General features: G+C 35.1%; 1 protein-coding gene across 2 annotated transcripts in view; it reads right to left on the bottom strand.

Moving 5' to 3' along the window:
- LOC150109684 (uncharacterized) overlaps positions 1–2,527 on the bottom strand; it is a 193,083-nt gene extending 190,556 nt beyond the window's left edge. For both annotated transcript variants that reach the window (XM_090409689.1, XM_090409694.1), the window contains exon 1: positions 1,967–2,527. In XM_090409689.1, coding sequence (XP_090265815.1) covers positions 1,967–2,072 — 106 coding nt within the window. In that variant the 5' untranslated portion in view covers positions 2,073–2,527. The remainder of the gene's footprint in view (positions 1–1,966) is intronic.
- Positions 2,528–15,333: the final 12,806 nt, after the last annotated feature.

Genomic DNA, 15,333 nt, shown 5'->3' with positions numbered 1-15,333 from the left:
CTGCAAACAGAGCTGCATATCTCCAGTTAAACACATTCCAATGTCATTAAGTGTGAAGTGGAGGTGGACAGGGTGAAATGTTTAGCAGGGTGTTACTAATAGACCTGGTAATGTGGAAGGCAGTGAGAAGGAAATGTTTAGACAAACTGGTCTGGCTAATAAGAAAAGGGTGATCATTACGGGTGATTTCGATTATGGTAATATAGATTGGAATGAAAAGACAGCATATGGAACCAAAGGAAATGAATGTCCTTAGTTTTAAGGGATAACTGCCTTAAGCAGTACACAACAGCTAGTGAAGATAAGGATGATAGTGAAGATAGTGAAGATTCTACTGCTATCAGAACTGGGTGGATAGCAGTAGAATTCTCTTTAATGGACAGCATGGGTCTGCTAAAGGAAGATAGTGTTTTAGTAATCTGCTTACTTATTATAACAAGGTGATGAATACATTGGACAAGGGGATGCATATATAGATTTTTCAAAGGCTTTCGATAGATTACCACATAACAAACTAGTAGTTAAATTGGAACAGATGAGGTTGGATAGTAAATTAGTGTGCTGGATTGGAGATCGACTGTCTGATAGGTATCAACAGGTTATGTATGGGGGAGTGATATCCCAGAAGAGGAAAGTCACTTGGCTCTAAACTCTGAAGAGAGTTCAGAGCCAATTGACCAAGTTGGTTTCTGGTCTTCAGAATGTGGAATATGAGAACAGATTGAGAGAATGCAAATTCCAGAGCGTAGCGGATAGAAGGAGGGTAGACATGATTGAGATGTAATTGGTAAGAGGTAATTACCAGATTAACAGGGATGAGTTTTTCATAGAATATTCTGAGATGGGGAAGAATGATAGGCCATCCCTAGAAGCTGCATAAGGTGGATGTGAGCAAGGGGGTGAGGAATAGATTTTTGCATGGAGAGTGGCTTGTGATTGGAATGCATTGCCTGAGGGTGTGGTGAGTGCAGGGCCAACGAATGTATTTAAGTTGAGGTATGATGAGCTGTTCATGTGAGAGTGGGACCTCCCATGATGAGTCTCTTGACTCTATGGAGGTCTGTTGATGATAATAATATCCTCCCATGAAAACCAGAGAACCAAATCCATATGAGGCTTGATCAAGGCCTTATACAATAAAACTGTAACCTTGATATTTCTGTACATTAAAGTCCACTGTATCATTGCTGCTATCTGATGTGATGACTTCACAAACTTGTGCAACATGACTCCTGAACTTCAGGTTTTTGTCCTATCTCCTCAACCTCCAAAATTTCCCTTGATTCCTCATCATTCTTCTTGGTTTTGCATCATCTGCAAACAGTTGCATATCTCCAGTTAAACACACTGTAATATCATTAATATATCTCCAGTTAAACACACAGTAATATCATTAATATACAACTTAAGCAATGGCCCTAAAACAGACCCCTGCAGCAAACCACTAGTGACTTTCTTCTTTCAGGATACTGCACCCTCATTGATAACTTCTGATATCCTTCTGACAGCCAGTCACCTATCCAAGTCACTAAAATAGATTTAGAAGTTTATTTATATTTTAAATATTTCATATAATAAATAGATAGAAGTAACCAAGAAAGTCATTATTAGAGTATTTATTCTGATGGTTATAGTGGTAACTATAACAATTAGGTTTCCGTGAATGAAAACGTGATATTTGGATAATAATAAATGCGGTATTTCTGCTGGTTCATGGTAGCTACAAAATGATCTCTTCTAACTTGAATCTGCAATACAAAATATGTAATAAGGAATCAAAAGTATTTGCAAAAGTTTAGATTAAGAATAATACTATGTGTGACATTAAATAACCGAGTTAAATATTTGATTCCTAAATTATCACTTCGGAAACACTGCAAAGATTTTAACATTTAATGTACGCTTTACCATAAATACTCATAAAACGTTATGTTTCAGTGAGGTAAAAATATATACTTGACTATACCTGTCATACTTGCTTCTCCTTCCATTCTTCGTACCCAAGCAGTAACTTTTTTATTACTTTCATGTAACTCATCTTCGAAACTTTTTGTTGCCATTTCCAAAAACATTTAAAGCCTCAAAACTTTGCTGTAAAGTTTGCAAAGTAACATTTCAAGTAACGAGGATTCACTAGTTATAACCAGAATCACCGTACTGACACTGCTGAAGGTTCTTATGTTAATTTTTAAATATAAAACATGACATTTAAAAAGCGACAATAAAAACACTTATCAACAAAATTTAAAGCAACGTAATTCGAGGCTACTTCCTCACAGTTCTAACTCGATGCTCGCTCACATGTCAACATAGCATTTCATTTGAAAATATCAAAATTACCACTCAACGATATGAGGATTTGATTATTTAGATCAAAATAAAAACATTTTTGAGAAATAACCTCAAAAGAAAGTTTGTTGGATGCAGAATACATCAACGCTAAAAACATCATAAAGACGTATAAAAATTAATAAAATCGTTTTGTATATTAACTTCTATGAATAGAGCGTTCCCATGAAGTCCTATTCAAGCTACCACAGATCTTATTTATCTTAAGTATTCTGGTCAGTGGTCAGAATACTTATTTTGATTATTTAGATCCAAATAAAAACATTTTTGAGAAATAATGTTTCGCTAAAAACAATATAAAGACGTATAAAAATTAATAAAATCGTTTTGTATATTAACTTCTATGAATACAGCGTTCCAAAAAAAAATAAAATAAAATAAAATAAAAAATCAGCTAACGCCTATTTATTCCCTTATATAGGGAATAGGCGAAGCCGGGTTTTTTTTGCCCTATCTAATTTTTGGAGACTGAGTGAGCAGTTCAATCTCCACTGGTACCCCCATCAAAGTTAGCTGGCCCAAGGCTATCACTAATTAAGCGGCACGCAGTGAAGAGAGACGACTCAACAAGTGCCGCCATCTCGTAGTCCCTGACCCTAACACTCGTATTTAATGTCTGATATAATGTGGGTTCTACGGTCGATTTTCTTGAGTTTACAGGACGAGAAACCCGAGTTTCCGGGAGAAAAAACCCGCTTGCCCGTGCCAGAGATCAACTAACTCGTGGAATCGGTCGAAAAAAGGCTTAGAAAAATTTCTTCTAGTCGCCGACTAGATTCGAAACCAAGAAGTCTTCCTTCATGAAGTCGTATTCAAGCTACAACACATTTTATTTATCTTAAGTATTCTGGTCAGTGACCCACCCAGGGGGTGGATGGACCCTCTCCCAAAAGAAAAAGGGAAAAAACACTAGAAATTTTTCTAAAAATCTTTTCCTAATTAAAATTCTTTTTTTTTTAATTTATGTTGTATCGTGTCTTCTATTTCTATACTACTTATTATTATTATGTGACAACTCCAGAGAGTCCAAAGACTCATCGAGGGAGAGTGTGCCAACAAACGATTGTTACGCTTCCAACTACTAATTGCGCTCAAACTTGCTTAACGTTCTGCACACTATTAGTAGCAGACGCTCTACCAATCGACTAACCTTTGCTAGCTGAATTAGCAATCATTGCAGATGCTCAGTCATAGATCATATGAGATGTGTAGTGTGTATTCCCAAATCGTCTTCTCAACTCCCCCCCACCACCACCACCACAACATTAAATCATGAGTGCGCTACTGGTTCTGGTGTATGCCCGCCTCCTCTCAAAAAAAAAAAAAAAAAAATCCGGAATGTCAAAGACGAAGAAAAAAATCCTTCAGTATTCGACTTCCTTTTTCTTAAGTGTCCAGGTTTCTGTTATTCCATTCTACCCTTAAAAAAATTCTTCGTCAGCAACTGAAGTTGAATCTCTCTATCCTTATGATAGTCTAACATTATTAGGAAATAAAAGACGGCAGCTGATTTTCTTATTATCATACGAGTATCTCCATGCAGTCAATTCATATTAATATTCATTCAAAAAGTGGTACAGAGTGGGTGTGTGAATCTGCCAGATTTAAGGTAACAAGTGGTATCCCTCAGGGTTCAGTCCTTGGGCCATTTTTGTTCAATCTATACATTAATGACATCAAGCAGGGTCTATTATCAGATTTGCAATTGTTTGCTGATGATGCGAAGATAGGCAGGGAAATCAGCGATGCTACTGATACTCAGAAATTACAAAATGATTTGAATAGACTGGAAATCTGGGCAGACGAAAATGGCTCTCAGTTTAATCTTAGTTAGTGTAAAGTTATGCACTTTGGCGTGATTAGAGTTCCAGTGGCATATTATATTAGCGGGGTTATACTACAATACAAGAAACTGAAGAGGTAAGGGATCTTGGTATATGAGTAGATAAAAATTTAAAGTTCAAAGGTCACATAGCAAACGTTGCAAATCCAACTCAGCGGATAATTGCTATGTTGAAGCAAACCTTGACATGTTGGGATAAGGAAGTAATTATGACTCTTTATAAGGCTTTGAGAAGACCACACCTGGATTATTGAGTGCAGATTTGGCCTCCCAGGTTCCAATGGGATAAAGAAGCTGTGGAAAGGGTGCAAAGAACAGTTAAAAAGATTATATCGGGATTATGGGATTTAGATTATGAGGATATATTGCGAGTGTGTGGATTGTAGACTTTGGTTAAGAGGAGAAAGAGGGGTGATATGATAGAGGTCTATAAAATTTTGAATTGGTGTTATAGCATTTCAAATGATGAAATATTTCGTTATATGGGAGGCGGGGAGAGAACATGGGGGTATCCCTGGAAGTTAAGGTTATTCTCAGTCAAGAAAGGGGTAAGAGCTAGGTTTTTCTCCCAGAGAGCAGTGAGTAAGTGAAATAATTTGCCCTTAAGGATAGTGAGTGCATCTAGTGTAAATGAATTTAATGGAAGGTAAGATAGCTAGGTTGGATAATTTACAGCCTCCCTCGATGAGCCCTTGACTCCCTGGAGGTCTCGGATAATTTTTTATTTATTTATTTTAAACATTTTATTATGTCTCAGTATAAATTACATACAATTTTTTTTTTTTTACAATGAAAATGATAAGGTTTACTATCACACAGAGTATCTGCACACACACAATGAAAAACATATTATTTTTTCTGTACAGTACGAAAATTCGATATACAAAATGCAGAGTACATTTTATAAATATGAATATACATTTTTTTAAACTAGCTAAATATGGATTGGCACCAATGTGCACACAATTCCTGATACAATGCAGTAATGCAACATACACACACAATTCAATAATAATAATAATAATAATTTTTTTTTTTACATTTTATTATGTCTCAGTATAAGTTACGTACAATAATAATATTTACAGTATTTACAATAAGGATTATACAGATTTTTTTTTTTTTTTATTTGTCTCAGATGAATTGCATACATAGTTGCTGTAGTAATTATATGTATATAATATTTATAATGCATTACAAGTGTGTATAACAGATACTTGCTAGGTAGTAATTTTCTTCCTCGAAGCTTAGCAGAGCTTATCTGAGGAAGATAATAGATGACAGAGGGTGGTGGTTTCATGGTTGTGTTCCTATAGTGGTCACAAGCCAGGTGTTGATTTTACTGTTTGTTGGTACGTGCTTGAAAGACTTCGACTGCTATTACAGTTTAACTTTTTTTTTGTGTGCAAATAGGGTAGGATTTAGACATGGTGTGTTTGTTTCTTTGTGTTCTTGTAGTGATAGTTTTTTGAGAGGGGGTTGTCGTAGGTTTGTATGTGTGTGTGTGTATGTGTGGTGGGGGAGAGAGAAACAGGAATTGCTCTAATTTTCATTCTCGCTATAATATTTATATAGTGCCTGTTTCAGCTCTCTGTATGTTCCTAGGTTTCTGTTGTCGAACGGCAGTTTGTTTATCATGTCAGGTACATAGAAGTTTTGGGTGGCTTTGCCGTAGTGATTGTTGTACTTATATGTTATGTAGTTTGTTGACTGTGGTCTTGTTATTTGATATGTTGTTCTGGTTACTCTATATGTTCGGCTGTAGTAGTGTTTTAACATGACTGTGTAGTGGCGTAAGTGTTTCACCTTAAATATTTTGTGTTTTGTCCATGCTTCCTGCATAAGAGTGGGTTGTTCCCAGAATATCAGTTTTATCATGCAACCATTGTAGCCTGTTAAGTCTGTAGTCTGCGCAGAATGCGTATGATGTGATGGCATATCTTAAAATGTTTTCACATAATGCTTTATAGATTAGTATTTTTATGTGGGTTGGGGCAATGTCTTTTAATCTGTATAGTTTGCTTGCTATTATCCTAAGCTTGGTATGTAGGTAGTTTGTATGGCTATTCCAACTTTGATCTGCATCGAAGTGAACTCCAAGGTAGCGTGTTGTTTTCACCTGTGTGATGGTTGTGATTTTAGGTTCTGCACTTTGTGTATAGGAGGATGAATGTTTGATAGTGAGATATTTAGTTTCTATGGGCAGGGTTTGGGGGTTTTTGAATATCATTAGCTTTGTTTTTCCAGGGTTTATATATATGCCGTTTTCGGTTAACCAGTTAGTGATTTGATTGATGACGTGTTGCATATTTTTGTAAGCGATTTTTGCAGTGTTGTGAATGGATACTATGGCAGTGTCGTCTGCATACTGGAAGATTTTACTTTTTAGGGGAAGTTGGCTTATGTCGTGTGTGTATATGTTAAATAGAATGGGAGATAGGACAGCTCCTTGCGGTACTCCACAGGTTACATGTACCTCTTTGCTGATCCTATACGTGTGATGTGCTTTCTGTCTTTCATGTATGCTTTAAACCACTGGAGTAGACGACCTCCAATTCCGATATGGGTAAGTTTCGTTAACAAGGTTTTATGTGTTAGTGTGTCAAATGCTTTTGTTAGGTCAACGAATACCACTAATATTATTCTGTTTTTATCCAATGCAGCGTTTATTAGATCTGTGAAATCTTCCAGGAGTGTTGCTGTTCCTTTATTTTTTTGAAAGCCATATTGTGTTTTGGGTATGATTTGAAATTTTTCAACGTATGTGGAGAGTTTCTGATGTACAATGCGCTCCATGATTTGGTTGATTACAGGCAGCGTGGCGATAGGTCTGTAATTACTTATTATGTTTCTTTTTCCCTGTTTGTGTATGGGTGTGATTAATGCAGTCTTCAGTGTTTCAGGTATGTGTCCCGTTTCGAAGATTTTATTTAACAGTTTTTGTATAACTGGAAGTAGGTCGGTTGAGTGTTTCTTGATGTCTTTTGGTCTGATTCCGTCTATCCCCGGTCCTTTGTTAGGATTAATTTGTTGAATTGCCAGTGATAGTTCTTCTTTTGTTACTGAGGGGAACCACATCGACTGGGTTGCTCGTGGACCTAGTGGAGAATGTTCGTATGTGTGAGGAAAGGTTGTTTCTTGTAGCTTTTGGACAGAGTTCACGAAGTGCTGATTAAAGTTGTTTGCCAACTGTTTGAGGGATTTGGGGTCACAGGCAAAGCTGTGTTTTATTGTTTCTGTGGCAGTGGTTCTGTGTATATTGTCCAGCATTTCATTAATCAGGTGCCAGGTTTCCTTTATATCATTCTGTGCTGTTGTTAATTTGTTGCTGTAATAGTTTCTTTTTGCCATTCGAATCTGGGTTGTTAGGAGATTCCGTTTTCTTTTGTATTCAGCTTTTAAAGCGATATTGTTCGGTGACTTCTTGAGTTGTTTCCATAGGGCATATTTTCTTTGTATGTCTGTTAGTATGTTGTCTGTTATCCATGGATTTTGTTTCGTTTGGGGGCGTATTTTTATTTTTGTTAATGCTTTATTGTATATTTTGTTAAATGCAAGTTTAAGATTATTATATACAGCTTCAGCAGAGTCTAAAGATGCTATCTGCATCCAGTCTGTTTTTCTGATTTCATCGTTCACTATTGCTTCGTTTACAATGCTATGATACTGTTTTGTAGTCTCAGTGATTTTTATGGGTTCTGGTTCTTTGTGTAACTGCAATGCTGTGAAATAATGGTCTGCTAGTTTGCATGTTATGACGGCTGTTGTGTGGCTGTTTGGAGGGGCCCTTATATTTATAAGATCAATGCAGGTTGAGGTTGTTGTGTTTCCGACTATCTCTTCTCGTGTATACGACTGTATGGATGGGGTTATGTTATATGCCGATAATAGGTCTAGGTATTGTTCTGTGTTGTTATTTATGTTCCTAATGTTTATATTAATGTATCCTATTATTATCAAGTATTTTGAGGTGCCTACTTTTGTGGATGAAAGCCATCTGTTTAGTTCTTCTAGGAATTTTGTGGTGCTTAAGTTGGGTGGTCTGTATATTGCGTTTAATATCAGGGAGTTTTCTTGTTTGATGTTTTTAATTTCGATGGATATGTTTTCTGCGTATTCTAATTTATAGTTTATTTCTGTTACTTCTAGTTTATGTTTGGTAAATATTATTATACCACCGCCTCGTTTTGTTTGTCTGCAGTGTTTGTGTTGTTGGAAGTGTGGCATTTGGTAGGAGGATGCCTCTTCGTTTGTCGTAGATACTTCAGTCAGTATTAAAATGTCTATTTCGTCTATATCTTCCTTCAGATAAGCTTGCAGGGTCAGCCAGTATTTTTGAATGCTTCTGATGTTGATGTGGAGAATAGATAGTCCTTTTTTGGGGATTGTCAGTTGTTTCCATTCTGATATTGATTTCAGAATGTGGCAATTATCATGTTCCGGGGTGAATAATAATAATAATAATAATAATCATAATAATAATAATCAGCCAACGTCTTTTATTCCTTTATAGGGAGTGGGCGAGGCCTTTATACTCTATCTAGCTTTTGCAGACTGAATGGGCAGTTCAATCTCCACCGGTAACCAATCAGAGATAGCTGGCCTATGTCTATCACTAATTATAGCAGCCACCAATGAAGAGGCTGGCAAACAAGTGCTGCTATCTCTTTACCTAACTCTAACAAGATATGTTACTGTCTAAAATAATGTGAGCGCTACTGTTGATTTTCTTGAATTTACGGAACGAAAAACCCGAGTTTCCAGGAGGAAAAACCCACTTGCCTGTGTCAGACATCAACTAACTCGGGAATTTCGAGTAGTATAAGAAACCCGTTACCAGAGGGAGACTGAATTCTTTATATTTTTCTATGATCGGTCTAAGGCAAAGGATCTAATCTCTGATGCCCTTACCTTTCCTAAAATCTACTTGTTCCTGGGGCATCTCTGCCTCAACTTTGGCCTCAGTTCTATTTAGCATGATATTTAATACAATTCTGCTTGCATGAGCTATTAAATTATCAGTTCTATAATTCTTTCAAACCTTCATATCTCCCTTCTTATGTAGTGGTATGAAAATGACTTCTTCCAGTCTCTAGGCCATAATCCTGTCTCCCATATCCTTGCAATCAATCTATGAAACACTCTTACCTCCCCATCTCTCAAGGCCATAACTAACTCTGCTGGGATTCCATCTGCACCTGGGGCTTTATCAGGGCCGCATTTATACTTTTGGAGGCCTGAGGCGCAACATCATTATGAGGCCCTCAAAAATAAGCATTTTCTTAGTTTATTGAAAATAAAAGGCAACATTTCCATAATACCTCATTTTAATAACACAATACAACATTGGTATACATGTATTTGCATTTTAAAAAAGTATAAAAATAAATCAGTTCAAATTTAAATTAAAAAATTAATAAATAAAAGTTATATTTTTTTGTTAGTATAAAAGATATAGTTAATTAATAAATAAAAATTAAAAAATTAATAAATAAAAGTTTTTTTCTGGCTTCGGTTTTAGCAAATATATCTATAATGTCATCATAATTGATCGAGTCCATTACATCTGATTCAATGCATAATAACGTCAGGTCACTTGTTTTATTTTGGTGCAAGTTGCTTCTTAACTAATTTTTTACTCGTTTCAACACCGAAAATGAGCGTTGAGCACTTGCATTTGAAATAGACCTACTCAAAAATATTTTTTAAATTGTTTCTACGTTCGGAAAAGTAGATCTTAACCCATCGTTTATAAATTTGTACATATTTTCAATTGAAGAATTTTCTTCCTTCATCATTATTAAAAATTGCTTAACTTCTTCAGTAAATTTTTCTGAATCAATATCAGTCCCATAAGTTTGTAAAATTTTATCAATACTAGTCTTTTACTTGTCTTGATCTATATCTTCCTTCAAAAAATGTCAAACATATCTAATATGTCGAAATAGCTTTTTGTTCTTTCATTAATTTCCAAAATTAGCTTATCGCAAATGACATTAAAAGTATTCACAGCAAAATTTTCTTTTCCGTGTAATATAATCTCATTGTTAGTTTGTGAGACTTAGTCATTCATTTTTTTCCCGTTTTTTAACTCTTTCCTTTTCATCTTTAAATTTTGTCTCATCTGTTAATAAATTCGCTTCTTCATTTACAGTAACAAAACTATTTCTTATATCTAAAATAAAACCAACTAAAGAGTGTAACAAATTATTAGTTAATAACAAATCCATATCGGGATCTTGTAGAGATTTACTAGTAGCATTTATTCGTTGTAAAATTTTGTCCCACACAACTATTAAAATTGCTGTTTCTGGTTTGTCAAAATGTTGAGCCAATGATGAGCTCTCTAATTTAGAAATAGGTTTTTCACGAGGAGAAATGGATAATTCCACGTTTCAAAGCCAATACAGCGTCAGCTCTTGCGGACTACCTCGTTTCACTTACTCTTTTAACTGTAAAAGATTCTAAATTCTTGTTGAAGATGAAAAGTAAATATATACATTTTGAATAAAACAAAAATATTGCACTACTTCCGGACAAGATTCCGCGGCATAGTTGCCAATTAAATTTAAGGAATGACTAGAGCACGGTATATAATGTGCAGAGCGACTACGTTTTTTCAGCCTAGCTTGTAAACCTGTATAGATAACTTTTATATTGGCAGCGTTATCATAGCTTTGCCCTCTGCACATTTTTATATCCAAAGATAATTCTTCGAATTTTTTTAATACTACCTCTTCTAAATATAAGGAATCAAGTTGTGTAATTCTGATGAACCCGATAAATGTTTCTGTGATGTAAGAATTTGCGGCAACATACCTATATATCATAGCTACTTGGTCATTATGGGCAATGTCTGGCGTTGAATCGAGTATTATTGCAAAATAAGCAGCTTCCTTAATTTCTGATATTAATATTTCTCTTTTTTTTAGCTATTAACGCTATGAATTCATCACAAGTATGGTAAGAAAGATAATTTGATCTGCCAGAACTACAGTTGGCGTACATTTTCATGTGATGTTTTATAAAATCATCAAATTCATTTAAATAATGTAAACGCGAAAATAATTTCGCAAGAATCAGAAAAAATATCATCTGTATTTCCTCTAAATGCTATAGTTTACTCAGTTTACTAGATTACAGTTACCCTAGTTTACTCAGTAACTTAATGGTAGCTATTATTCTTTTAAAACCTCTCTCCAATAATTTTCTTCAGATTGTATTTGTTTGATCAATTCAGAATCAATTCGACTATTTACAGAACTTGGTTTGCTTTTGCGATATGTGCACATAGCTTGTATATGCTCAGTAAAATGCTCGTGATCACATAAGGTTCGTGTTATATTTCCCCAGTCATTAAAACCCTTCATTAAGCTATTATTTGACTTAGAAAACAATTTACAAACAAACCAGTGAATTGCTTTGCTGGTTTCTGAAAAAATTAGCTACTCTCATTTCTCCTTTGTTCCATTCGCCTTTTTTACATTAAAAATATGATATATTTACATTTCTGACATATATTCTATTGCGTTCTGTGTATTCTTTTTTTTTAAGTTTCGATTTTACCAACATTCTGGGACATATTTATAAAAATATGCTCGATAAACTGTTCATTAATAGTAAGTGGCCACACTGCTACATCAGTAGGATAAGAGATAGCCTGCTTGCTGGTAAGTACAGACTCCGATTGAAAATTTTCTTCAGAATCCTCTTGATTTGTTTCATTTATTTCTTTCTCTCCTTCTGTTTTCCACATCATTTTGATGTTCTTCATTTTCACTTTCATCTCCTCCTGATAATGATATTAATGTTTCGTTTTCATTCCGAGAACTGTGAAGTACAACTTCAGTTCTACGAAATTCTTCATTTTCAGAACGCATGAAACACAAAATTGTCTTCTTCTGACTATTTAGCTGTTTTTCAGTCGTTTTCGTTTACTAGCTCCGGATTCAAATATTCTTGGTACCATTATGTGTATTAATCTATCAAAAGCGAAATAAGTATTTATTAAATCCAAAATAAACATAAATAAAATAAACAATTACGTTAAAAGATTCTTCTTCTTATTGTGCTATCTTCTATCGAAGGTCAGCGACCATCTTGGCGAACAAACTGCGGTCTTGTTAAAAGACCGCAGTTTGTGTACTGCTCTTTCCTGTTAAAAGATTTAAAAAAAAAAAAAAAATAGAAACAGTAGTATCTTGGTTTTGTTAAAATAACAAAACTAGTAACAGTAAAATAAGAATAACAATTAATTGAATAATATATTCTTACCGACTACGACAACTACTTTAACCATATAATTAGGTATATATACTTGTATACAATATACTGCTTTGCAAGTACTGTACTAGCCAAATAATGGTAACTAAACTATCGGTTTAATTACCTTTTTTTGGAATTTCCTTTACTGTTCTACGATATTTGATCCTTTTTTGGTGCACAATTTATTTATTGTGTCTCTTCCCAAAAATATAAACGAATTTCACGTGGATACAATAAATATTAATATTAAAAAAATATTGGTAATATTAAACTAGCAACCTTGTAAGTCATTTTATATAAATAAATGACTAACTTGTATCGATGATTATAAATAATTATGCAACTTCTACCATACTTTATATTTAATATTAAATTTTCTAAATAGTTTAAAATCTTTTAATGTAATTCTAAATATATATATTATTTACACTTTTAAATATTCCATGTAACTGAATCATAATTAATTTAAAGAAAGATGTAATTAAAATATTTCTGTGAAAGATTTCAATTAGAGTGTTGATTGTTGATTTTGTTTGACAAGCTTCGTTGACAAGCATCATAGTTGTTAGAAAAATTTTGAATACCGAAAAAATATTAAAAGATGTGGTAATAATTTAGTATAAGGATAATTTTTTTTTAAGAAAAAGAATTTGAATGCAATCAAATTAAGCTTGTTAATCAAGGTAAAAATTGGAACTTCATGAACTGTAAAGTTCAGATATTCTCACAAAAAATAAAAATTTTGAATTTACGGTAATAAAAATTATAGCAAAAATCACCTTATTTATGGAATTACAACATTTATTTATTACAAGATTTATTCAATTCCAGCTTTCATTTTTTTTTTTAAGTTGCAGTAATAAGCATAATAATTCCCACTTTAGTTAAAACGTAGAGCAATGAACAGTAACGATAACTTGCTATGCTCGCTAACGTCCACTTTTTTACTCGACATTTTACGCTGAAATGACTAGAATCTTGATGCACAAAAAATGAACTGAAAAATCAATTTAATTTATAAAAAAAAAAAAAAAAATCAGCTAACGCCTTTTTATTCCCGTATATACGGGAGTAGGCGAGGCCATTTAGCCCTATCTAACTTTTTTGGAGACTGAGTGGGCAGTTCAATCTCCACTGGTACCCAATCAGAGACAGATGGCCCAAGGCTATCACTAATTAAGCGGTACGCAGTGAAGAGAGACGGCTCAAATGTGCCGCCATCTCGTGGTCTCTAACCCTAACACAATATATTTAATGTCTGAAATAATGTGGGTTCTACGGTCGATTTTCTTGAGTTTACAGGACGAAAAACCCGAGTTTCCGGGAGGAAAAACCTGCTTGCCCGTGCCAGAGATCGACTAACTCGGGAACCGGTCGAAAAAAGGCTTAGAAAAATTTCCTCTAGTCGCCGACTAGACTCGAAACCAAGACTTCCTTCGTGCGGCCTAGCGCGGTGGTGTGCAAACGCCACATCCACTGAGCTACACAGGCTCCATTTAATTTATAAATAATAATAAACTTGAAATTCAAATACTCTATTTATATCATATAGAAACTTTTCTTACCCAACTAATTACTACAAATAGCAGCAGCACACAAAAAACCTCTGTTGTCTCTGGAACGTGTTTCAAAATGATCGCAAAAACTTTCTTTAACTCAAAACTTATTTACTCTGTTTACAATTTCTATTTATTATACTTCTAGTATACTTGCAAAGAGATTAGTTAACTCTCTATTAAGGTACTTTTACAAACTGTATATCAACTTCAAATATGCCAATAGATTCTCTTAATGACACTTCTTGTTACTGTTAATCTAAATCTTAATTGTCCAACTAAAACACATTATAAGAGGAATTGTACAAAGGTATATAACTTACAAAATCTCTGTATCTCACATTCAGTCAAAGGTCTTGCACAAAACGTTCTAAGGCAATTCTCCCATTTCAACTCTTGAGCTTCCTTCAGGAAATCTGGCTTCAGAAATATCAAAAAAAAAAATCAGCTAACGCCTTTTTATTCCCGTATACGGGAGTGGGCGAGGCCATTTAGCCCTATCTAACTTTTGGAGAATGAGTGGGCAGTTCAATCTCCACTGGTACCCAATCAGAGACAGATGGCCCAAAGCTATCACTAATTAAGCGGTACGCAGTGAAGAGAGACGGCTCAAATGTGCTGCCATCTCGTGGTCCCTAACCCTAACACAATATATTTAATGTCTGAAATAATCTGGGTTCTACGGTCGATTTTCTTGAGTTTACAGGACGAAAAACCCGAGTTTCCGGGAGGAAAAACCTGCTTGCCCGTGCCAGAGATCGACTAACTCGGGAACCGGTCGAAAAAAGGCTTAGAAAAATTTCCTCTAGTCGCCGACTAGACTCGAAACCAAGTCTTCCTTCGTGCGGCCAAGCGCGGCGGTGTGCAAACGCGACATCCGCTGAGCTACACAGGCTCTCCGGGAAAATAGTGGACTGTGAATTGCGACCTGTGGTACTCATATACAGCTCCGGCAAAAAGCTATTCTCCCACGGTGAAAAGAAAAACTTCAGAGCGAACGTGGTTCTTCGGGTAATTTGTCTCACCTTTTCTCCTCTGCTTGGGCTCGCCAAAAATGCCTTGACGACTGCCTCCTTTTTCTGCTGCCTCCACTAACTCGAATTTCCGCCAACTGTCAACTGGGATTCTTCTCTGGACTGGAAGTTTTTCTCCGGCGATTGGAACATCTCCTTTCGGCAACTCGAAGACTTCTCTTAAGACTGGAACCAGGAAGCTGGCAATTTCTGGAGACATTGCCAGAGAGTGGCAACTCTCTGGTGACTTCTGGATCTGGGAAGCCCTATATGCTGGGCTCTGTCCCCTTTTATTATGCCTTCTCTA

This window comes from Typopeltis vanoorti, chromosome 2, assembly GCF_054136105.1.
Source record: "Typopeltis vanoorti isolate ZY-2024b chromosome 2, IOZ_Tvanoo_1.0, whole genome shotgun sequence".
Taxonomy (NCBI): domain Eukaryota; kingdom Metazoa; phylum Arthropoda; class Arachnida; order Uropygi; family Thelyphonidae; genus Typopeltis; species Typopeltis vanoorti.
Note: the sequence above shows the minus strand (reverse complement) of the source record. Positions and strands in the feature narration are given on the sequence as shown.